Source organism: Rhincodon typus, chromosome 6 (assembly GCF_021869965.1).
Source record: "Rhincodon typus isolate 14 chromosome 6, sRhiTyp1.1, whole genome shotgun sequence".
In the NCBI taxonomy this organism is placed as follows: domain Eukaryota; kingdom Metazoa; phylum Chordata; class Chondrichthyes; order Orectolobiformes; family Rhincodontidae; genus Rhincodon; species Rhincodon typus.
Genome location: NC_063337.1, coordinates 19048063 through 19073908, shown reverse-complemented (window position 1 = coordinate 19073908; position 25846 = coordinate 19048063). Strand labels below are relative to the sequence as shown.

At 41.4% G+C, this 25846-nt stretch overlaps 1 protein-coding gene across 1 annotated transcript in view; it reads right to left on the bottom strand.

Moving 5' to 3' along the window:
* Positions 1-25846, bottom strand: part of mgat4a (alpha-1,3-mannosyl-glycoprotein 4-beta-N-acetylglucosaminyltransferase A) — a 156136-nt gene that overhangs the window by 91427 nt on the left and 38863 nt on the right. Inside the window, exons 4-8 of the mRNA XM_048597898.1 lie at positions 23604-23737; positions 20529-20575; positions 19639-19752; positions 13827-13902; positions 3087-3201 (exon numbers count right to left, since the gene is read on the bottom strand). Coding sequence (XP_048453855.1) covers positions 3087-3201; positions 13827-13902; positions 19639-19752; positions 20529-20575; positions 23604-23737 — 486 coding nt within the window. The remainder of the gene's footprint in view (positions 1-3086; positions 3202-13826; positions 13903-19638; positions 19753-20528; positions 20576-23603; positions 23738-25846) is intronic.

The window sequence follows — 25846 nt, the reverse complement described above, 5'->3', positions numbered from 1 at the left end:
ATTTACACATTACTTCCAATTTGCGACACCACGCCCCCCCCCCCCCCCCCCCCCCCACCCCACCTGGTGACATTGGCTCAGTTATTTGTGGTGCTATAGGCTGTGAACAGTGGCTTGGCTGAGAACAGTAACTCACTGCAAAGGCTGCTGAATGTTTTAAAATGAGAGGCTCACAAGTTGTTGGGTGTCAAAAGATTAATGTTTGTTCTTTCAATGTGGGAGTACTTTACAGGGATCACTTGCACAATACAATTTGACAGACATAGAATATACTGCATTATGTCTGCCTAATTTCATTATTGCGTTTTCTCTAAATCAGAATTTCTGTATGTAATTCATAGCATGAGGGAATGGTCAGGTTGACTTACAGGTTGGAGCACCAGATGGCATTCTCAAGAATGTTACTTGCCTGAATTGCATATATATAACTACAGCCAGGAGATTTTTTTGGATGTCACAGTTTCCTGCTCCGGCACCTGAAGAGTTGCTGGAGAACATTTCCAGATGATATCCTTGCTGCCATTCAACTCTCTAAGAAGGGTTAGTCAGGTGTGCAGTTTTGAGCCCTCACTTGTTCTATAGATAGTATTTCACACCTCTGGAGGAGGTGGGAGTTCAACCCAGGCCTCCTGGTTCAGAGATGGGAGCATTATCACTGTACTACAATGTCCCTTTCACCCCTCACTCAGAAGGTTGTCCTGCCTCATACAGCTGGCAGCCAATGCCAACAGTGCCACAAACTGCAGCGGGCATTGCTGGGATGATGAGATATTTGAACTCTGGGAACTGCTCAGTATCCAGGGCTAGGTAAATATGCATAAGGTTTAGGGGAGGGGCGGGGGAGAGCTAAGAGAGATGGGAAGGCCCAAGGGAGCAGAGGGTCTTAATGGATGGGCCAGGGTGTGTGGGGGATGGTGGATGTGAACCTTCCTGGGTATGGGCAGGACAATGTTAAATAGAGGCCATTGATAGAGGCATTGCCCAATTTCTGTCCAAGACCTGAGTGGCATGACTTTGTGGTCTACCCCACCACCACCATCACTGCCCCCACCCTGCCCTGAAGGCCTCCCGTCAACTTCAAATTGAGGCCGGATCAGAGCGGTGAACACGATTGCCCATTGGAGCTCCTCAAATAACACAAAGGTAGTGGGCCAATCCAGACCTTGCCCATTCCGCTGTGAATGTCGACAGGTTGGAGTGGGCAGAGGGACCATCACTTGGGGGGAGTTTTATGCCTCCCCCTCTCATAGAAACACTGGCAGAGGATTGTTAAATTCTGCTGTAGAAATCATTAAACCACAGTTTGAAAGCCCAGGGACCATAAACAGGTTACTGCAGTTTAAACTGGGTGTAACTAGTTTAACTGCTATTCAACACAATTAGTTGATTGTTTCCACTCATGATGCAGCTGTAAAACCCAAGGCCAGATTTTTTAATGGCTAAGTTCTATTAGGACAGAGAAAATAGGCAGGAGAGGGGCATTCCTGGTGGTTGGAAGGTAGGTGAATGACTATCATCTGCCCAAAGCTTTACCAAATTACTCTGCGGACCAACTTGTTGGCTGTTCACAACAAAACCATGAATGAAACAGCAGGGAGAAATTGTGCAATATAAGCAGAAAGTCCAAACACCTGGCATTGATACATTTTAAATATATAAAGGCATAAATAAAATTCATGCAACTTGTTTAGAATCACAGAATCACCAGAATCCTTACAGTATGGAAGCAGGCCTTTTGGCCCATCCAGTGCACACCGACCCTCTGAAGAGCATCCCACCTATACTTAGACCCACCTCCCTACCCAATCCCTGCCACACTGCATTTCCCATGACTAATTGACCTAGCCTGCACATCCCTGGACACTATTTAGCATGACCAATCCATTTAACCATGTTTAAAACATGAAACATGCATAAAAACACACACAACTATAAGATGAGATAGTAAGAACCGCCAATACTGGAGTCAGAGATAACAGTGTGGAGCTGGATGAACACAGCAGGCCAGGCAGCACCAGAGGAGCAGGAAAGTTGACGTTTCAGGTCGGGACCCTTCTTCAGAAAGACCCTTCGGAAGAAGGGTCCTGAACCGAAATGTCAACTTTCCTGCTCCTCTCATGCTGCCTGGCACGCTGTGCTCCTCCACACACAACTATAATTTGCATTTACAAACTTCCTTTCTGTAGTCTACCATTCCCAGGGTCTTTACAAGGGTAGGAGGATGTTCACAAGCTGATAAGGTACATAGTGGTTGGGTGGTGGTGGTGGTGGAGAAGTCAGAGAATCCAAGAGGACAACTGAACTTCAGAAAGTGGCAGTGGTAAACATTGTTCGGAGAATGATGGATCCAGTGAGTGAAGTGTGGGGGGAGAGGGAGAGAGAGGGCTACAAATGAGAACCAAGAATCAGAGGAGTCATGAGCAAGGGATGGGACAAGCAGATGAAATGCTGGCGAAATGCATGTAAGACAAACCCCTGAAAAGATTTGAAAGCAAAGGCTCAGGTCTAGGATCCTAAAGTCAATGGTACAGAGGGACAGAGAGTCAGTGGAGCACATCAGAAAAAGCAAGGGAATGTACCGGAATGTTGAGGGGAAGTGGATTCAGCTCACGGGTTTTTCTCCAGTACTTTTTCTGCACTTGTTTTGTTTTGGTGTGGATAGCGACAGAGCCGAATGCCTGCTTAAAACACGTAAACATTACGAGCTTATTTTGAAATTTTCTGGAGTTCCAGAAGGATACAGGTGAGGAAATGTGTAAGGAAAGAGTGTGAGAACTTGATTCTAGGTAAAAGATACGGTTTGGTGGCAGATGGAGAAAGCTCAAGCAGACATATTTTTACGGAGGAGGTGATGTGTGCTGTTTGAAACAGCATGCTGCAAAATGATACTTTGTTTCAATTAAAATAATCATAAATGAAAACAAATGTTATGAAAATAGTCTCAATTATGAACATTTTAGTATTCATAAGTACTAATCCAACGATTTTTTTTTCTGTGGATTTTGTTGGTAGCCTTTGATATTAAATTGATAGGCATCACCAGTTGTGATTTTTAGCTGTTATCTGCGTCAGAAATATTTTCTTACCTATAAACCCCAACTGTGAGAATTCTAGTACCATCCAATCTTCAGAAGAAAGCTGAAGTGCAAAATTTTTCATGGTGCTGAAGTAATGATCTTTGGCAACTATGTCGTCTTCAAGCTGTGGGAAGCACAAATTATTTTTAGCCCAAAGCTCAAAATTCATCATTCCTTAAAAAATTTAGAGGACAGTGCTAAAACAGTGACAAAGTCAGGCAAAGTTGAGAGTCTTATGATAATGCATTCACAAGCACTCAGTGAATAAACCTTTGATGGTTTATTCATACATTATGAATGAGTTGCAGTTTGACGATTGAAACTTAAATTTTATTATGACCTGAAGGCAGAAGTGACAGTGAATAAGGCAGCTTGGAGGAGACAAGAACTTGCCACTAGAGAAGTGATAAAGAGAATAAAAAGGAGTGTGAACAGATTGAATCAGGGCCAATCTTTCTAACAAGGCTTTCAAGATGATCAACTTTACTGTATTACACTGCGTGTTCCATGAATCTGTACAGAAGTTAACAATAGATAACTTGTAATCATTTAACCTATACTTGAATAGATCAGACTTTAAATGCTGCTAAAGAGACAGGACTGTCAATGCTTTTCATCTTAAACACACCGGGACTGCAATACAAGAACATTAACTTTAGAAAGGGAACAACCAATGGATACAACATGAGAAGACTGTGGTTGGCATGGAGATGTATCGGGAACTGTTAACTGATTAAATTCAAAGCAGTCCAGCTGACTGATTGATCAGAACCACAGGATCTTTGCTGTATGACCAAGCAATTGGAGCAGCCTTTAATGAGAGGGTCATTTATTAATTATACACGACATACAATAAAAGTCATTTGGCCTAACTAGTTCACACTGACATTTTGAGCTCCACTCAAGCCTCCTTCTATCCTTCCTTTATTATTCACCTCAACTACCCCTTGTGGTAGTGGGTTCCACATCATATGCTACTTGGCCTGCTGTGTTCATCCAGCTCTGCACCTTGTTGTCTCAGATTCTCCAGCATCTGCAGTTTCTACTATCTCTGATTCAAAATACATGACTTTGTTTTCCACCCTCATTTCCAATGAAGAGTCATCGTTGGCCTGAACCATTAACCCTGCTTCTCTCCACAGATTCTCCACAGGGATCTCTGACCTGTTGAATATTTCCAGCACTTTCTATTTTTATTTCTGTCATAGGCTTTATCTTGTGGTTGCTCTGTCCTCTCCCATAAACTCACCCATTCCCCCTTCTCTCTGCTTCCGTGTTTGTTTAAAGCCGGTTAAATCTCCACCTTTGCCCGCTCTGTGGAAAGACCATTTGCCTTTGAAAAACTAACATCATTTCCCTTCACACTGGCTGAGCATTTCTAGCATTTTCCATGTCTACTTCAGATTTTCAGTATCTGCAGTTTTTGCATCATCTAAGTTACTTCATTTTATTATGCGGAGATGAAGCAGGATGTTGACAATCGAAACAAATAAACAATAACTAATTTCGGGAATGTACATGGACATCCGGGAGCCCTGGTCAATGGTTAATAGGGAGCTCTGATTCTGATTCTGATTTAGCATATGCAACACACTAAACAGTGTGCATATGTAGACCACGGGGCACTTATAATCATTAACGGCTGCTGTGGCCATTATTTTAAAATAGTAATTAAACACATGATTAAATCTATACAATTTACTTAAAGCTCAATGCCTCATCAAGAGTTGAACAGATCCTAAAATGCAAAGCCACATAAAAATGTAGGCTGGGCTTTTCAATTTTATACAAATACTTGACTTCCCACATTACACCACTGCGTAACAACATTTATGCAAGACTGAACCAATTCATATTAAAATTAATTAAAATTAATATTAATTAAGAAAATGTTCAACTCCACTGGAATATTACACAGTTTTAGCCACAGACATTAACATTATTTAACCAGATGATTTCAATGTGGCTCCTCAATATGTTCCTGTGTTGGCAGATAGCTTTAAGCAAAACTCTTTTTCTTGCAAATTATAGTTCTGGCCAATCTGGGCTCTACAACTTATAAAGCTGTAAAATATCTGCTGGGCACTTTTCCAGGATTCATGTGGCTACAACTGTAGTAAATGGAGTTAATTCTAACTGTATGATTTGCTAATAAAACAGAGTTATCAGAGGAATGCAACATAACATTCTTGTGGCCTCAAGGTAAGGTGAAGCCGTAGTAAGATGCTTCTTAATTCAGTTACTGTTTCCTTATCTCTCAAATTTGGTGAACATTCTGCAGTGACACAATGAGATCAAGAACATTATTATATGATAGCAGTGACTGAAAGAACAAGTATGGAAAAGTCCCTGTCATTACTGAATGCCAGATGGACAAAGTATGATCAAAAGAAATGATCTTGGATTGGAAGATGTAGAATCCATATCAGTGGAGGCAAGAAATAACTAGGGGAAGAAGACAATGATGGGAGCAGTCTATAGGACCCTAACAGTACTACAGTGCAGGACAGAAAATAAAATCAGGAGTTAATAAAGACAAGTTAAAAGAAAAAGGCAGTACCTTACTCGTGCATGTCTTCAATTTTCATGCAGATTGGAAAAATCAAATTGACAGAAGTAGCCATGAGGAAGAATTAAATTGAGTGTACTTGGAATAATTTCTTAGAGCAACATGTGTGGATTCAGCCAAGGAGTTGTCTATTTTTGATTGGGGATGTGAAATGAGGCAAGTTTAATTTTTTTTATTCATTTGTGTGATGTGGGTGTCGCTGGCTGGCCAGCATTTCTTGCCCATCCCTAGTTGCCCTTGAGAAGGTGGTGAGCTGCCTTTTTGAACTGCTGCAGTCCTCCTGCTGTGGGTTGACCCACAATGCTATTAGGGAGAGAATTCCAGGATTTTGACCCAGCGACAGTGAAGGAACGGCGATATATTTCCAACTCAGGATGGTGAGTGACTTGGACAGGAACTTGGAGGTGATGGTATTCCCATATATCTGCTGCCCTTGTCCTTCTAGATGGAAGTGGTCGTGGGTTTGGAAGGTGCTGTTTGAGGATCTTTGGTGAATTTCAGCAGTGCATCTTGTAGATAGTACACACTGCTGCTACTGAGTGATATCAGAGTCAAAGATCCCCTTGGAAACAGTGACCATAACATGGTAGAGTTTAGCATTCAGTTTGAGAGTGAGAAATTTACAACTTAAACAATCATGTTAAATTTAAATAGGATATTAAAAAGAAATGAGGGCTGAGTTGGCTAGGAAAGGTCTCTAACAGAAAAGATCACTGATGAAGAATGGCAGGCATTTAAGAAAGTAGTTCATGACTCATAACAAAGATATATGCCATTGAGGAAGAAGGATTCTAGAAAGTGAATAAACCATCCACGGCTAACCGAGGAAGGCAAGGATAGTATCAAACTGAGAGGAAAAATACTACAATGTGGCAAAGATCAACGGTAAACCAGAGGATTGGGAAAGTTTTAAAAGCCAACCAAAGGTGGCCAAAGAAGAGGGAGAGAACAAAAAAACTTTGAGGGCAAACTAGCAAGTAATATTAAAGAAACACAGTATAGCTGCTTTAAATAAATAAAAAGGAAGAGAGGCCAAAGAGAATGTAAGTTCCTTAAAGAATAAGGCTTGGTTTCTTTAATATTACTTGCTAGTTTGCCCTCAGAGTTTTTGTTCTCTCCCTCTTCTTTGGTCACCTCTGGTTGGCTTTTAAAACTTTCATTTATGGCAGAAATTCTGCTCAGCTCTCTGTGAAAATATTTATGGGAGTAACAGAGTTTCAAAAATTGAGTAGAAGCTTAAATTGGAAAAGACAGTGCCCTGCAATCCCTTCTCAACAGGACGTTTATGGTTGCCATGTGAAGGATATTGTTTTTCACAGCTTTAATACCATCGTGTAATCTCATAGATGATACAAGGATGGGATTCTTATTCTCCCAATTACTTGGCAAGGAACATGGGGCCAGCCTGCCACCGGACCAGAGGTGAGTTTGGTGCGGGTAGGATCACTGCCCTTAGGTAAGCTGCAGGTTCAATAAAGGAACAAACTGAGGAGTACAAAAGGAGGCCAATGAAATTTTTCAATCGGCCTCCATGTCTTCTCACTGGTGGGGCTAGGTCCAGTAGCTGGAGGCTGGCAACGAATGGCTGGCAGGCAGGCAGCCCTGGCTCCAGGCAGGTTTAGAGGCCCTACCTATCTGCCTGGGTTTAGGAACAGCCAAAAGCCACTCTGTAGAGGGGCATTTCACACCCCTTTCATCCACACTGGCGGCCTGGCTGCTGGGATCTATTTTTTAATTAAAAATTTCTAATGAATCGAAGAGAGGATGGCTTGGCTTCATTGCTTAGGCCATTGCTCAATCTGAGGACAACATGTTGAGATTGTACTGGACGTTGGTGAGGCCCTGCTACAGGATGGATATTATTAAATTGGAGACGGTGCTGAAAAGATTTACTAGGATGTTACCAGGACTGGACCATTTGAGTTCTGAGGAGATGCTGAATAGACTGGAACTCTTCCTCTGGAGCGTAGGAGGTTGAGAGGTGACCTTAGAGATATTTATAAAATCATGAGGGGTATAGGTAAGGTAAATAGAAAAGGCCTTTTCCTTAGGGTACGGGAGTTCAAAACTAGGGGGCATATTTTTATGGTGAGAGGGGAAAGATTTAAAAGGGACCCGAGGGGCAACTTTTTCACACACAGGGTGGTTTATGTGTGAAATGAACTGCCAGAGGAAGTGGTGAATGCAGGGACAGTTACATCATTGAAAAGCAATATGGACATTTACATGAATAGGAAAGGTTTAGAGGGATATGGGTCAACACAGGCAAATGGGATTAGTTTAGTTTGGGAAATTGGACTAAATGGGCCGTAAAGTCTGTTTTCATGCTGTATCACTCTGACTCTGTAAAAAGGAACAAATCTCAGACTTCAAGTAGAGATAGCAAGAACTGCCGAACTGGAGTCACAGATAACACAATATGGAGCTGGAGGAACACAGCAGGCCAGCCAGCATCAGAGGAGCAGCAAAATTGACATTTTGGGTCCCGACCCTTCTTCAGAAGTGGGGAGGAGGAAGGGAGCTCAGAAACAAATACAGAGGGGAGGAGTAGGGCTGGGGAAGGTAGGTGGGATGGTGATAGGTGAGTGCAGGTAGGGAGTGATGGGGATTGGTCAGTGAGGTGGGAGGGGCGGATAGGTGGGAGAGAAGAATGACGCCACCTGCAAACTGGAGGAGTATAACCTCATATTCTGCCTCTGGAGCCTACAGCCCAATGGTGTAAACTGGAATTCACCAGTTTTAAAATCTACCCACCCCCTGCCTCATCCCATCTCCAATCCCACCTCTCATCCCCAGCTCCTTAACCTGACACAACCTGTCCATCCCTCCCACCTATCCACCCCTCCCATCTCATTGACCAATCCCCACCACTCCCTACCTGCACTACTAGATCCTTTGATTGAACAGGTTGATTTTATGAAAGAAGATCTGATGGATTGGGCTTGTTTCACTGGAGTTTAGAAGAGTGAGGGATGATTTAAAGAAGTGTATAGGATCCTAAATAGTTTTGACAAGGTGGACGTGGAAAGGATAATACCTCTTGTGGGGGAGTCCAGGAATAGGGACAGTTTTAATTTTAGGATCGTCCTTTCAGGTGTGGGGAAATTCTGCTGTCAGAGATTTGTCTCACTTTGGAACACTGTCTCAGAAGGTGGTGGAGCTGAGGTCATTGAATATTTTAAGGTAGAGATAGATAGATTCTCATTAAGTGAAAGGATTGAGGGTGATTGGGGGTAGATGGGAAAGTGGAATTTGGAACTCAAACTGATCTTTATTGAATGGCAGAGCAGGTTCAAAAGCTTGATTGGCTTACTTCTGCTCCTAGTTTACATGTTAAGATAATTTTAAGATAATTTCATTACAGGAACAAAAACAGAAGTCACCGGAAAAGCTCAGCAGGTCTGGCAGCATCTGTGAAGAAAAATCAGTGTTACATTTTGGGTCTGGTGACCCTTCCTCAGAACTGGACCCAAAACATTAACTCTGATTTTTCTTCACAGATGCTGCCAGACCTGCTGAGCTTTTCTAGCGACTTCTGTTTTTGTTCCGATTTACAGCATCCGCAATTCTTTCAGTTTTTAATTTTACAACAGGTTTCGTATTGTTAATTGTAACAAAATCTCATTCTAAACTCTGAGTTGGCATTACTTCAATGTGTAGTATTTTGGTTTCCCCGATTTTGAATACGTAAGCACAGTTTTTGTTTTCAAATTTGCCTGTACTTGTCTGTAAGTGTGTTTAGATTTACCCAGCGAAGAACTTTACACAAAAATTTTGAATGTAATGTTTGCTGACTGGCAATCATTAATGTTTATGTGAATATAATCATTGATCAATAAAAAGGAATTCATAACTTCTATAAAAACTATATATCTCACAGAAAGCTGAAGCAGTACGTAGTAAAGATAATGGATTTCCTTGATACAAAGAATACATTCTATTTTCAATGCTAAAATTACTGGTGACAGATGCTTAGAGTTTACGCTATTTTAAACCATCAATTGTTGCACTGTTATTGCTCACCAGTATCTTTTATTCTCAGAAATGCATTCACCTGTCAGATGACAACAAATACAAACTCAGCATTCACTCTGCCACAAAGACTTCCATCTCCTTTTATACCATCTTGTTTACTGTACCTTACCTCTATCCCTCTGTTGCTGAAATCCCCATCAAACTCCATGACTGTTCCATTCAGCTGACCCTAAATTCTGATAGGCATAATCAATTTGAGGTCCAAAATCCTTCTCACCTGTGACCCCTTTTCTGCATCAAATAGAAAATTCTCTTTCTCATATTTGAATCCTTTAATGGACTCATCTTCTCTATTTCTGGTCACGTCTGTCAGCCCAGGAACTACCTCCTTCACGTACATCCCCACTTCAAACTCTTCAAGTTGATGAGTACAGCGCAGAAAGAGGCCATTTGGCCCATTGTGGCCTCACTAGTCAACAAAGATCTGACTACACTAATCCCATTTTCCTGGTTCGTAGCCCTTCAGGCAATGGCAAAACAAATGAATATCTGAAGGAATGCCAGAGAAACTCAGTAGGTCTGGCAGCATCTATGGAGAGAGAAACAGAGTTAACGTTTCGAGTTGGATGTGACTCTTCTTCAGAGCATCCTTCCTGTTGTGGGTGACCAGAAATGCAGTACTCCAGCTGCACCTAACTAGTGTTTTATACAGTTTCAGCAATAACTTCCTTGCGTTTGTATTCTATGCCTCGGTTAATAAAGTCAAGCATTCCATTTGTCTTATTAGCCATATTGTCCACCTGTCCTGCTACCTTTACAGATCTGTGGATATGCATACCAAGCTCTCTCTGATGTTCAGTACTCAAGTGTTGTCGATTAACATTCCTGCAAACAGCCCTGGTGTTTTTCATTATATAAACCAAAGTTGTTGCTGGTGTAGGCATAGTGTTTTGTTCCAGGGAGAGTCTATCATTAGGAATAATTCTTGTGGTCTTGTGAATTCTACATTCTTGTTAGTGGACAGCAACAGGCTTTATTGGACAGAACTATATACACAGCATGGTAAACAGAGGCCACTTTACTTGGGACCCGATGGACCCAGACTCCACTTGCATGCGATCTGACAGCACTATAACATAGTTACCTTTAAACATAGCCAGAGTAAAGATACAATTACCTTTGCACTACAGCACCCACGTTGTTTTTCTTTTTAAAGCACTCTTTATTACTGTTAACATTTAACCACAAACCCCTCTGCTAACCACACAGAGATCTCTTGTACTTGAGGGACTGATCTCCAACAGGGACTGTTCTCGGTTCTCTTATAGGATGTGTGGCATGTTTGTGTTCTCTTGTTTCCTTGGAGGGCTAACACATTGATGGGGTGAAATGACAATAACTGGTCTTTGGCCTATAACCCATATGAAGAACTGAACATACAAAGTAGTGAAGACAGTGACTGACGAGAGAGGACCCAGGACCTGGATGATCACAGCCCCTCTGCCTTGTTCATTGATTGATGGTTAAATGTAATAGACAAGAAGAATAATGGAGGACATTCTGAAGTTTACACTGGGGTTGAGGAGATAAAGAGTTCTCTATTACTTCTGGGAGAGGGATCTCTCTCTCTCTCTCTCTCTCTGTCACAGACAGGAACACCTCAAGTACTCCAGGAGAAAGTGAGAACTTATCATCATGGACAACAGAATAAATTGCCATAGCTGCTAAATAGAAAACTCTTCATAGAATCCCTACAGCGTGGAAGTAGGCCATTCTGCCCATCAAGTCTATACTGACCCTCTGAAGAGCATCCTACCCAAACCCACAGCCCACCTACCCTATCCCTGTAATCCTGCAGTTCCCATGGCTAATTCACCTAACCTGCACACCTTTGCACTGTGGGAGGAAACCGGAGTATCTGGAGGTAACCAACATAGACACAGGAAGAATGTGCAGACGCTAATTAGACAGTTGCCTGAGGAGGGAATCAAACCTGGGTCCCTGGCAGCTGTGAGACAGGAGTGCTAACCACTGAGTCCTTGTGTGGTACGCTGTATTACAGAGCTACTTGGAAGAGTAACTTCCTTCCACAGGTGATTGCTGCCATTGTAGCAAGATGCAGCACACTTCTGGGCTCTTACTCAGATTCTAAGCTCCACATTTTAGTGGAGGACAGTCTGAGGATGCCTTCTCTCAACTATGGCCTAGATCTGAAAGAAATGATCCATCTGCTACAGTATCAATTTAAAACTAGCTTCTTTCTGCCATTCCCTTTAATCCCTGTGCACCAAAATTCATCCTGGGGGTTAGTTTCTTGCTCTGGACTTTTCACATCCCCTAGGAAGAGGTCATCCTGCCTCTCTGCATCCCTGCATTCTGCTTTGGACTGTGTTTAATTTTCTGCGCTGTTTTTGCAGCCTTACCACAGTCTTTCTCTTTACACTCAACTCTCTATAAAACTGGCCAGATTGCGTTCCCGCCATTGGAGTTTCTCTGTGGTTTGAAACGCACCCTATCCCCTCACATGTCTGTCACAGCGTATTTCCTATGTACTCATTTCTTCCTCACTTCTGTAGGCACTTTCATTTCAGTACTACTTTACCGCAGCTAATTGATTTCTTCCTCTTGCTAGCTACGTGCTGCTGTAGAACTTAGCCCACTCTTTCTGCAGCTTCTGCACAGCCTTTCCTATTCTGCTGTTTAGTGCCTAAATACAGCTCAAAGTGTGTCATTGGTTGGCCCCTACTACCACTGAGCAGCACTTTGGATATTTTCGCACCTCTGGGTTTGGATCACTTGTGCCTTCCAATTACTAGCATCACCTTAGGCATGTATCTGGTTTCATGAGTCTAATCACTGTTGCCACCTTGTAGCAATATGAGATCTACATGCTCATAAGTGCATAGCAACAGACTTTATTAAACATAAAATTATGTTGGAAAGAGAGGACATTTCACTTGCAGCTTTACAGAACCAGGCTCTAGCCCCACTGATATCGCTATGACACAGCTCCATCTGCACATGCTCAGTGTCTATACCCACAGTAAGGATACAAAGCCCTTTACTCTACAAATCTTAATCTGTTCTATGCACAAATTCTCATAAGTTGGCCACATCCCAGATTTCTATCATGTTACACCAAGACCAATTGTCATGGAATGAACAATATGTTTTTTTGGGCCCCCAGTGGGGAATTACTCAAGCATCTATTCAATAGCTCAAAGATAGGAACATCTTTTGGTAAAGTGGATGGAGTGGGGAGGTAGAGGAAGGAGGAAATTGGAGTTGTACTTCTTTTGTTGAAGGGGAGGCAGCGGCATGGTATTACAATCACTGGTCAGACAGAGCCATACAGCATAGAAACAGGCCCTTCAGCCCACCATGTCTATGCCAACCAACAAACACTAAACTACACAAATCCTATTTACCTGTATTCCATCTAAAAAAGCCAGATGCCCAAGTTAATGTCCTGGGGACATGGGTTTAAATCTCACCATAGCAGCTATTACAATTTAAATTCAATTTTAAAAATACTTCCATTAACGAAGGAAATATGCCATCTTTATCAAGTCTAGCCTATATGTGTCTCCAGACTCACTCTTTGTTGACATGTCCTAGCATGCCTAGCAAGCCATAGTTGCCTCAAATTGCTGTGCATCATTCCAACGTGCCACTCCATCACAGTAGCAGGAAAAGCCACAGCCCAAAACCTATCCAGTTTATACCCACTAGCCTAGAACTGCTCGGGTAAAGACTGAGGGGTGATGTTTATTCATTCACAGGATGAGGGCGTCGCCGGCCAGGCAGCATTTATTGCCCATCCCTAATTGCCCTGAGGGCAGTTGAGAATCAACTACATTGTTGTGGGTCTGGAGTCACATGTAGACTAGGCCAGGTAATGATGGCAGTTTCCTTCCCTAAAGGACATTAGTGAACCAGATGGGTTTTTCCAACAATCAACAATGGATTCATGGCCATGGTCATGGTCATTATTAGATTCTTAATTCCAGATATTTATTGGATTCAAATTCGACCATCTGCCATGGCAGGATTCAAACCTGGGTCCCCAGAACATTATCTGGGTCTCTGGATTAACAGTCCGGCGATACTACCACTGGGCCATCACCTCCCCAAAATGCAGAAGAGGAAATTATACAGTGATGTTTAAAGGTTCTTAAAAGCACAACTAGCTGTCAGATAATTACCTGAACATAATAAATCCCTTTTTTCTGGGCATACATCATAAGGAAACAATAATCCAAGTTCTGTTTTGTTCGCCATCTGAAAAATAACACAGAAGTGTTTGTAAATGGATAAAAGGTAATTAGTTCAACATGACAAAAAAAAAGTAGGAAGAAGCTCTAGATGAGTTTTTTTTGCAATAATTTACTTTCTGTACACGGAAATTCATTGTGAAAGATAACACAGTGTGGAGCTGGAGGAACACAGCGTGGAGCTGGAGGAACACAGCAGGCCAGGCAGCATCAGAGGAGCAGGAAAGCTGATGTTTTGGGTCAGGACCCTTCTTCAGAAATGATAGTGAAAGGCTTTTTTTTAGAAAGGTCAGCACCTACATAAAGTAAGCGAGTAATCCCATCAACCTCAACAACTTCAGAAGACTGTTGTTTAGCAAGGACCGCAGTTTATTTTATCTTCTTTTAGTCAAGCCAAGAGCCATCTTGTTCATTTTTACTTAAATAAATCTTTGTTAAAGAAACTTCCTAGCCATTTGCAAACAGTCAAAATATTCTGAAATCACTTAAAAAAAAATCCAGGTATTGCTGCAAAAAGATACATTTTGCTGAGGCTTTTTGTCTTACATTCATCAGGACATTTAGCAAGAACGCCAACTGAAGGGGTCAACCAACAGCTACACTGCATCAGAGGTCAGTGCTGATTGGGTCACAAGTGGACTCTGATTGATAAAGGCGTTGTCATGGAGAATACACCCATTAGTGCTGATTGACAGTTAACCTTTCATAATGTTGTAACAGGACGGGTTGACTTCTCAATGTTGGAACATTGAGAGTGTCATTGTCTGGGAGAGTGTCATGTGGGACTGATCAACACACGACTCATGTCATTTCTTTCTGAGTGTTTTCAGAACCCCACAATATTAACACCATGTCATGCACGTGCTGTGTCTCACGGCTGGCTTTTTCTTAACAGTGATAGAGGTCAGGGTATGTGTGTGGTTACTCTAATATTAGTTTAGCTGAAGATACCATTCACACATTAACATGGATAATATGGCCCTTAATAAGCAACACAAAATGTGAAAAACAGCAAATTAACAAAGTCAGACATTTGCTAACTAATTTAAAAAAGGCAAAGTCGCTATTCTAGAAAGACATTTTCAGAATACTGTACTGAAACAATCAAAAATGAGTGTTTGATTTCCTTCCACCTCCCTTAACAAAGGATGGTAGTGAATATTAGCTTAAAATAATCTAAACCATGCACCCTGAATAGCTTATCATTAAACCTTAGTTATTAATTGTTAGTGACTTGTGAATTAACTCCAATTAAGCCATCTTATTGAACTATGCTAAGATCACCTTCAGTGGTCCTTCCTGCGTTTGTGGAAGCCATGTAGCTATGGCTGTAACTAGGAAGCAACCTAAGGTAGCATAACATAGGAGCAAATTACTGCAGGAGCTGGAATTACAAAAAAATGCTGGAGATCACAGCAGGTCAGGCAGCATTCATGGAGAGAGAGCAAGCTAATGACATAGACATAGACATGGAATCCCTACAGTGTGGAAACAGGCCCTTCAGCCCAACAAGTCTACACTGACCCATCCAGACCTATCCCCTTATAATCCACCTAAGCTGCACATCCCTGAACACTACGGGCAATTTAGCATGGCCAATCCACCTAGCCTGCACATTTTTGGACTGTGGGAGGAAACTGGAGCACCCAGAGAAAACCCACTAAGACACAGGGTGAATGTGCAAACTCCACACAGACAGTCACCTGAGGGTGGAATTGAACCCTTGTCCCTGGCGCTGTGAGGCAGCAGTGCTAACCACTGAGCCACCGTGCCACCAATGTTTCAAGGCTCGATGACTCTTCATAAAAGAGCTTCATCAAAGCCTATGGTGGCATATTAACAGTAGTAGCCAATGAAGAGGCTGAGGCCAATATTGATTTCATGGCGGCTATCACTATGTCTGTGTAGCCAGGAATAGAGTGCGTCAATAATGGGGGACTCTTGAGGAGAAGTACATTTTCATGCCAAAGCCCAGGAGACAATGGGTTGAGATGGGAGCCTGATGGAAGCTTACCAGGTCTTTTTTGATGGTGTCCCCTCTCCCCACACCATTGCAGGTCCTCCCAAAGTGGGCAAAATGACCAAAGAGAGCAATATTGCAGCAAGTCTGAGAGGCCAGAGACAACCTGATTGTCACCCACTTCCAGGAAGACGGATCTGGGTTCTGACATCGTTTGAGTGTTTGAATTTCCAAGTTGCTCAGCTGGCAGGCAGACCCCTCCTCAGTTCAAAGCAAATGTCTGACTTTGTTAATTTGCTGTTTTTCACATTTTGTGTTGCTTATTAAGGGCCATATTATCCATGTTAATGTGTGAATGGTATCTTCAGCTAAACTAATATTAGAGTAACCACACACATACCCTGACCTCTATCACTGTTAAGAAAAAGCCAGCCGTGAGACACAGCACGTGCATGACATGGTGTTAATATTGTGGGGTTCTGAAAACACTCAGAAAGAAATGACATGAGTCGTGTGTTGATCAGTCCCACATGACACCAGGTTGACATAAATTCTAAAAAAGCTCCCTTTGACCCTTCCTTCATCTGTGTCCTTACAATGCTTCAGAGTGCACAGAGACTGAAACATTGCCTTGATATGTTTGAACATTTACTGTGACAGCATTTAACCTGAGAGAGGGAGCTTTTCTCTCCCGATTTCTGCGCTAAGAGGGATGTGGAGAGGTGAACTTCCTATTGGACAACTCCCAACCTTGAATGTCACTGCACTTCTCCGAAAGGCTCATACAGAGGATCAATATTACCCTTTTGGGATCATCAGTAATTCTGTATTCTCATCCCTAAGCAGGGTGCAAGTGTCAAAGGATGCGTGCAGGCCCTGACATATTCCCCAGATCTTGCCTTTGGCATCAGTGTCCTCCACATTAATGTGCAATGCCTTGGCTACCATATTCAAAGATAAGATTTATGGACCCTGACATTCCTGAAGCTATCATCAAACATGTGGTTGCTTGAGAGAGATGAGTAATGCTTGGTGATTAAGACAACGCTTCTCATCTCATACATGGGTGTACACTAAACCTATGGCAAAAAGAATGTGATTGCAAACATTGTAACAGTGAAAGTGAGACTATATGGACAAACTGAATGGTTTATTTGCAACGATGTGGCACTTGTGCCACCTTTGTGCCCTCAGCAGGTTTCCTTCAGCCTTTGCCACCCACTCTGTCCAGGCATAAGCCCAGGATGGAGGGATCCTATTCTGTCATTGGGCCCTGTTGACTTGAAAGACTTGTGTAATCATCCTCTGGTGTCTTACAGCCCAGAGGGCAGAGACCCTGCTGGAAGTCTTCTGTCCAAATATAGATCCATCTTTTTCAGCTTGAACTGCTCCAGGCTTTGGGATCACAGACTGGGGGCAGGGGACCTCTGGAGTGCCTGGAGAAGCAGCTTCTGAGGTGCCCGGGTATTGTTCCTCCTCCTTCTAGCTGCCTCCTGGCACAATCCTATCTCCCAGAGAGGAAAGGGCACCAGGAGTGATGTCAAGGTCCCTCATTGTCCCCCTTGCCTTGCCATTGATGCTGGGGACCCATAGCTGCAGCAGTGGAATGCAGGTCTGAGTGTACATCTGGTAGCCATTGGGCATTCTGCTGGACCTGAGTCTCAAAGCTGGCTGCCACCCTTTCCATAGAGACAGCCAGGCATGACATGCTGGAGATACCACTGTAGTGAGATCATAGCAGTTGAGATGTGCAGGGAAATATTTAATTGTCACTGCAGATCCAATTATAGTAAATGTCTCATTTTCACATTGGAAATGTAAAAGTGTGGTGGTTAGAGCTCATTCTATCAAAGATGTGTTTCTTGTGACACTGACCAAGATGTTAGCAAGAGCTGTTCCTCAAGAGTATTCCATAGCAACACCATCTATTTGATTATATTTTATTTTCTAATCAATTTGTTCAGATTTGCTTTCACTCACCTCCTGAGCAGGTGAAACTTGAACCCAGGTCTCCTGGGGGAGAGGGGGCAGAAGTAGGGACACTGCATCTGCACTGCAGGAGCCCTCTATTTGGCATATTGATGTTTTTAAATCAAACTGTTCAGAGATGTCACCGCACACCTCTGAAGCAGGTGGGATTTGGACCCAAGCCTTTTGGTTCAGAGGCAGGGACGCTACCACTGTGTCACAAGAACCCTTTATGTGGCACCTACCCTGTTGCTAAAACTGAACTCAACTGTGTGAGTTGTTAAGTCAATTATCTAATCTAATGAAATAATTAAACCTGGTAATCTAACAATTTAATCTACATGATCTAATTAAACCAAAATCTTACTGAAAATCAGGCATTTGATTTAAGCAAATAGATGACGAAAGCAGAACCCTTGTGGTACAGTGTCCCTGACTCTGAGACAGGACGTCTGGGCTCAAGACCCACATTCTTTGGGTGTGTCAAAACATTGCTGAACAGATTGATTAGAAATTACCTTCAAGTCCCATTTGCCATACGGGTTGATTAAAAAAAAAATGAACAAAGCACAAAAGAACTTGAGATAATATTCAAGACTCAATCTATCTGATTTTTCTTTTTAAAACATTAGCTATTTTTTATTAATGGTCTTTTTCTTAATGAATAAAATTCATCATTCAACATTTTCGTCCATAACTGGACACTTTCACAATGGTGCCTCTGCTGTTGCTTCAAGCTTGCTTATAATCCTGGCAGGGTAGCTTTGAGAGGAATGGATGGCTTTTGGCTGGTATCTTTTTCTGTTTTCTGCACAAAGCCAAGTCGAGGTAATTGTAGTTCACCTTTTCCTTGTGAAAAATCTAGCAAACTTATCAGTGTTGCCAGGAGCTTAGATGACCTGATAGAAAGCCTGTGCCACAAGTTAATCAAACAATTTGCCCTGGAAGAAATCCAAAGCAGTTATCACCTTGAGCTCAACTTGACTCCCAACAGTTGGAGGCTTAGCTATTCCAACATAATACAAGCGCTCAATTCTGCAGTTTTTATCATCACGATGATGTTTTAATTCTAGTTGTGATTCAAATGAGACGTTCTAAACTGCAAAATTGTACCAAGCACATAAACTCCTATGTTTTTGGTGTTGAACATAAAAACAAAGTTTAACAGTAAAACAAAGCAATCTTTCTGTTTTAACTGATCAAAGTCATGCAACAAACTCTGGTATTTTAAAAGTGATTGCCTAAAATGCAATGACAGATTCTATATCTGTTTGAGCAATTTAATATCAGCCAAATGTAATTTCTGTAATTTTGAACAGAAGGTTTAACACATCTAGTTAATATTGTTAAGTAATTTTAGAAGATTCAAAACTGTTACAGTCCTCATGTCTTGAATTAAAATAATGCCAGGCTGTTATTCATATCAAACACAAAATGGAGAATACATGCTAAAACATTTTTCTCCTCCATGTATGCTTTACAGATACACCTAAAGAGAATGTAGCTGGTTTGCAATTTTCATAAATCTAGGAACATGAATTGTGTAAAAGAATCTCAAAACTGATTTTTGTGCATGCTTCATCCAGAACACCCAGATGGGTTTAATGTCCATTAATGGATTTAAATTGAAATTCAATAGCAATATCACATGATCTTACTCTCTCTTGCAGCCTTGTGGCAAGATGAAGTCACAAATAAGATGTCTTTTAAATAAAGTGGATGGTTTCCTTAGCTCAGCTGACTCTGTAAATGTAGTGTTACACTCAAGACCAAGAATATTATAACATATTGCTCACATTCCATAGCAGGGTTTACCTGACACGTTCTTTTGAATCTCCAAAGGTTTCCCTCAGGTTTGACAACTCTGGGTAGTAAGCGATAGGAGGTGAAATGACTTCTATTAACCCTGAATTGATTTCAGTGGAAAATCTGTCGACAAACCAAAACAATGTTTCTATACAAATAAAAGTACTTGTACAAAGACTTTTTATTGTTCATTGCTTTGGACACTAAAAAGATAAATCGAATTCACACTGATTTGGAAACAGTACACCTAATACAGAGTAGTCACTGAAATTTAAAGATAAGCCTTATTTGCCCCAGCCAAATATTCTTGATCTCGATGTTCCCAACCAGCAGCACATTAACTGTGATTTAAATGCTGGCTGGTGATCAATGTTTGCAATGTTAAAAAGAAACAAAGTATGAATATTTAAATTAAGTACTACCATAAATAAACAAGTTGAACTTACTGCCACCAGATGATCACTTTAGCAAAGTGTTGCATATGACAAGTTTTATGACTAAGCTATTTAAGCAAGGCCATAGTCTTTTTGTTCGTCATTTCAAATGAAATCCACCACATGATCTGTGCCCAGAATTTCCTGTCCTCCACTCCAAAGTACCATGTACCAGAAAGCACAATCAATTGAATTTACACATTGTGTATTGAAGCAACTTTTTCAAAATAAAATTTATCTTTGATGTTCACTGCATGTTCAACTGAACCGAGACACCTTTGAGGGTCCATTTTTAATAACAGAAGAAAGACACAGTGCTTTCGTAACCATTTAAGTAAACAGGCATAGATATTCAGATACGCATTGGCTAAATAATTTAGCTATTCTCTGTAGCATATTCGGACAAAACTGATTACAGGCTGAAATATATTTTCATGATACTGCTTTGAATCTAACTTAACTTACTCTTTCTCCAGGTTTTCCAGGACACTATGAACATGGTCTAGATCAGTCTGTTGAGAAAAAGAAAAGTAAAATCTATTGTGATTGAAATTCATTATTTATAAGATCGACCTGTTGCTTCTTTTATTCATTGCCTTGTGAGCTTCATTTTCAAGCTCTCTATACTAAAGGAAGGTAACTTGTTTCCCTTAGATAAACCACTCCTACAACTCTGCAAGAATGAAAACACCCAGCATGGTACACTGTAACTGGTCTATTGTTTAAAGGAAACAGAAAATTTATGTGTGAACCAGCTGTAGATCACTGTACCATTCCAAAATAAATTGAGATATAAATAAAGCATAGAATGGCAAACTGCGTATGACAAAAGTGTGGTATTTTTCCTGATGCAGGACTGAGATCATTTTTAAGGCTGTTCCATTCATCTAAAAGGAGAAGAGCATTCATAAAACTATAACACTTGCGCACTAAATCTCAAATGGCATTTGGAGTGCCTGGCAGCAAGTGCACTTCAAAGACAATTGCTTTATATGTTACAGAAAAGAATCAGAATCAGAGCATTTTAAATTCAAAAGGTAAGCTTTGTATTTTATAGAAAATTTATGCAATGGTAGAAAACATTCATCACATAACCATTGACAGCAACAAGCCGCAAAATTCATTCTAGGTACAATTTTCTTTCTATCACATTACAAGCTAATGTTAGAAATCACTTTCCTGCCTGGCGTAAAGATCTTTCTCTGTGGCAGATATAGTGGCGGCCAGTAACCGTATTAAAAATAGCTTCACACAGTGTACGAAACACATCTCAGTGGCTGTCTGAAACCTGCAAAAATTACTGGTTTCAAAGGGCATTAATAAACTGCTTAAGGCCTTACTCTTATGGTTCAGGAAGTCTACCTGAATTCCTGAACAGAATTACATTTTTCATGCCTTGTAGTTTGCAGCTCCGTATTCCAAAAGTTTCTCATTCATGCGAACTGCCTCCTCTCCCTTTACAATTAGCATTCTGCATCTTTTTGCCAGCTAACTATCTCCACCTGTATATTATCATCCTTTTTCAAACGGTGCACTTTGATCTGCCAGAGTCTTACTGATCACCTTTTCTTCAGCCTGGCGTTGTCACCGGTTGCTACGGCTTCCAGCTGTTTCTCCAGCTCCCTCCTTACTTCTTGTCACTCACCCAGTTTCTCGGTCTCTCTTTGTAATTCCATCAATAAACCTATTATATTTATCATGCGCTGCCTTTCCTAAAATTTCCTCTCTTGCAAAAATTGCTGCAAACTCAGCTAGGTGGTTAGGCATCACAGCAGAGACAGAGCGAATCTCCAGGGAGAGGATCAGCTCCAGTCCTTTGGTCTGGTGGATGAATTGAGCAGGAAGTGATGTGCAGTGCAGCAGTGTAGTTTGAACAGGGATAAAAAATGGACCTATGGATAGGGAGAGAACAACATGGAAACTGAAACAAGGTTTGTGTCTTGTCATCTCAGAGTCAGGATTAGCAAAGCCCTGGATAGTGAAGTCAGGGAAGGCTGAGCTGAAGAAACAACATATTTCTCAATTAAGGTGGTTGCTAATCTGGTGATTAGAACTCTTCAAAACACCCAGTGGATTTAATTAATGCCAAATTCTCTATATTAGGCTGCAAGAGAACAGATTTGGGGCATACATAGATTTAGCAGGAAAGTTGGATTGGGTGGAAATGGTGAGAAATGATGTTTAACATCATTTTAAAACCTTAAGTAAAATACAAAGCAGGACATTTTTGCATTGCATTGACTTGGTATGGTTGATCAGCAGCCCATATTGCAGGATTCCCACACTTCCTGAGAGTTTAAGCTGAATTCACTAAATTGAAGTGGGAGCAAAAAATTTCTCCAGCACCAAGAAGTATCAGGATGTGGGATTATGATCTGAGGAAGTGTAGATCATTAAAATTAGAAAGTAATTCCGTTCTTTGATGTGTAGATAGGATAAGTTGCAAATCTGGGCAAGAAGCCTCTCTGCTCCTATGATGCTGCTTGGCCTGCTGTGTTCATCCAGCCCTGCACCTTGTTGTCTGGGCAAGAGAACTAGCAGGTTGTCTCCCTGGACCAAGGGGAGCTCAATTAATGGACTGATGATCTGAAGGGATGCAGGGAGATGAGGTAAAGCAAAACCATTTGACATTATAACCCACAACGGAACCAACAGCATTGAAGCTTGGAAGCAATATAAGAGAAAGGCTGCTTTAAACTTCTTTAAACACTTTCAATACTATCTAATTAAATATGTTATATTTCTTGTCATCCAATTTAGATGGTAACTACTAGAAGTTTGCACCTAGGTGCAACATTTTGCTTGCGGAAGAGAGGAAATATTAAGATAGTAGAATTTGAATTCTTCCAAATTTCCCTTTTTTCTCAACTATACATCTGGGACAACTCGGAACAAAGAGTCTGTAGGATAATGAACCTCAAAAATCTCATTCCTTTACAGACTAACTGAAATAAACCTTCATAGAATCCCTTCTGTGAGGAACAGGCCATTTGACCCACGAAGTCCACACCAACTCTCCGAACAGCATCCCACCCGGACCCAGCCTATCCCTGTAACCCTGCATTTTCCCCATGGCCAATCCACCTAACCTGCACATCTTTGGACTGCAGGAGGAAACCGGAGCACCTGGAGGAAACCCACACAGAGACGAGGAGAATGTGCAAACTGCACACAGACAGTCAGTTGAGGGTCGAATCGAACCCGGGTCCCTGGCACTGTGAGGCAGCAGTGTTAACCACTGAGCCACCGTGCTGCCCACGTGATGATGTTGACGTACTTCCCAGGATGTAGAGCTCACTGTTGGTAAATAGGGTATGTATTTATTGCATTCAATAATTCTAAAAAGTGACTGGGGCAAGTCAAGAACATTTGAGGATTAGATATGGATACTGCATAAAGTGGAAACAAAAATAGAGAACTGGTTTTATTTCAGTGATATCTATCACAAAGAAACACAATTGGAAACATTCACATTTATAAGAAGTTTCATGAAAACAGAGAGCCAAATGTAACAATTAACCAAACAGGCAGTATTCTTACCTCTCCTATGAACACCACTATAACACAATCTAGTTTCTCTTCAGGAGACAGCTTATCTATTAATGAGTGAAGTGTTTCTGCAAGATAGGACTTAACTTTTCTCTTCACAGTTGGAATCCCCAAAACTAAGGACACTAGAAGCAAAAGAATTGACAGACAATTAGACAAAAATGGTCACCCTAAGTTGAACCACATTGCAAAAGGCAATTTAATGCAGGAAAAAAAAACATTGAAACAGAGAATAAAGTTGAATTCTCATTGCCAATCCTACCAAGAGCTCATTTGTTTGGCAATGCTCTTGAGCCTTCTTTCACTATAAAGAGGAAATTAATAGAAGTTTAAAGGTAATGACCATAAACACTCAATCAAAAGAAAATGATTGCCAGAATAATTGATCTGCAATAAATACTGTTAAGTACATCAAGCAAAATGTGACTGGATGTTGGATGGGGTTATAAGTGTAACCTATTTTAACAATTCACAGTTGCTTAATAATAGTCTAAAATGCAGTGAAAAATGCAGCATTTATTAAGGTCTAACCTCCCACATCAGCAATATCCCAGACCAACCCACAGTCCAGAGTTCAAAGCAGTGTGACAACAGTCACTGAACATAAGCTTTTAGCGCTGTTGTACCATGTCAGCAGCCAGTCAAGCAAATCAGGATGTGGCTGTGAAAAATAAAAAAAAACCCAGTGTAACCTTGAAATATTTACTGTCACCAGCTTGTTAGATTGTTGTAGTTTGGAAACAGGCCATTCAAGTTTGAGCCAATGTTTTTCTTCTTGTGTCACCTTGTCATCACCTGCTATTCTGTTTGTTCCCAGCCATCTGAAGGTTGGCCCGTTCATTGACACTTCCGCAGCATGCTCCTCCATTCAGAATTCCGCTGCTATTGCCACAGTCCCATGGTGGCTTATTGTCTGCACGTTATTCAGGTCCTGCTGCAGGCCAGCAAGTGTTGTGTAATTATGTTCCTGTCCATGAAAAAACCCAGGGCATTTCCCTATTGCTTTGAGCAGCAGCACTATCACCCCACAATGAATATCTTGGGGCGTAGCCATTGAGCAGAAATTTAAATGAATTAGTTACTGATGCCGTGGTTATGGAGAATGCAGAAGCTGGGTGATCAGTGCAAAACAACCATCCCTCAAAGTTGCTCCATCATTACATGGTTCTAGTCAGGTTTATGGTACAATACCTGCTACTTCTCTGTGTCAGCTTCAGCAATATTAAGGAAGACTGAAACCTGCTCTACCTTGAGTTTTCACTTGAAAGGCGCCTGTGACCAGTTTAATATTCACCGCCTCCATTGCTGGTGCTCTGTGACAGAGGTACATATGACCTACACAGTGCACTCGACTGAGATCTTTCTTGTTAATTTGTGAAATGTAGTTAGTGCCGGCAAGGCTAGGATTTGTTTCCCGTACCTAATTTCTCTTCAAAAGGCAGTGGTGTGCAACCCCTTCTTGAATCACAGCAGTCCATGTGGTGCATCTACTGAGCTGTTAGGGAGGGAATTACAGAGTGTTGACCTAGTGACTGTGAAGGATATAATTCTAAAGTCAGGATAGTATGTGACCTGGAGGATAACTTGCAGCTGACATTTCTGTGCAAGTGTTGCTTTTGTTTTTCTAGGTGGTATGAATCAAGGGTTTGGGAAGTGGCGTCAAGATGGCTTGGGGAGTTGCTGCAATACAACATGTAGATGGTACACGTTGCTGCTACTCTACACCATTAGTGAAGGGAGTGAATGTTTAAGGTGGTGGAGGTGTTTTGTCTGGATAGTTTCAAGCTTCTTGTGTGTTACTGGAGTTGCACTCATTTGGGCAAGAGGGGAGTATTCCACAAGGCAATTGGTTTTGTTGCTTTTAGATGGTGAACAGGTTCTGGAGTCAGGAGGCGTGTTACTCTCTTCTGAATTCTCAGCCACAGTACTTGTAGTAGGTCCAGTTAAGATTCTAGTCAATGGATGTTGGTGGTGGGTGATTCAAAGTTTGAATAGCCAGGAGAACTGCTTACATTCTCTCTTGTTGGAGATAGCTATTGCCTGATATTTATGTGGCAACAATTTAACTAGCCACTTATCAGCCCAAGTCTGAATGCAGTTACTGTACACAGGTTTGGACTGTATTTGGGGAGTTTTGAATGGTGCTGACCACTGTACAATCATCAATAAACATCTCTACTTTTGAATTTCAGAATGAAAGGAAGGTCCTTAATAAATTAGAGATAACAAGGTGT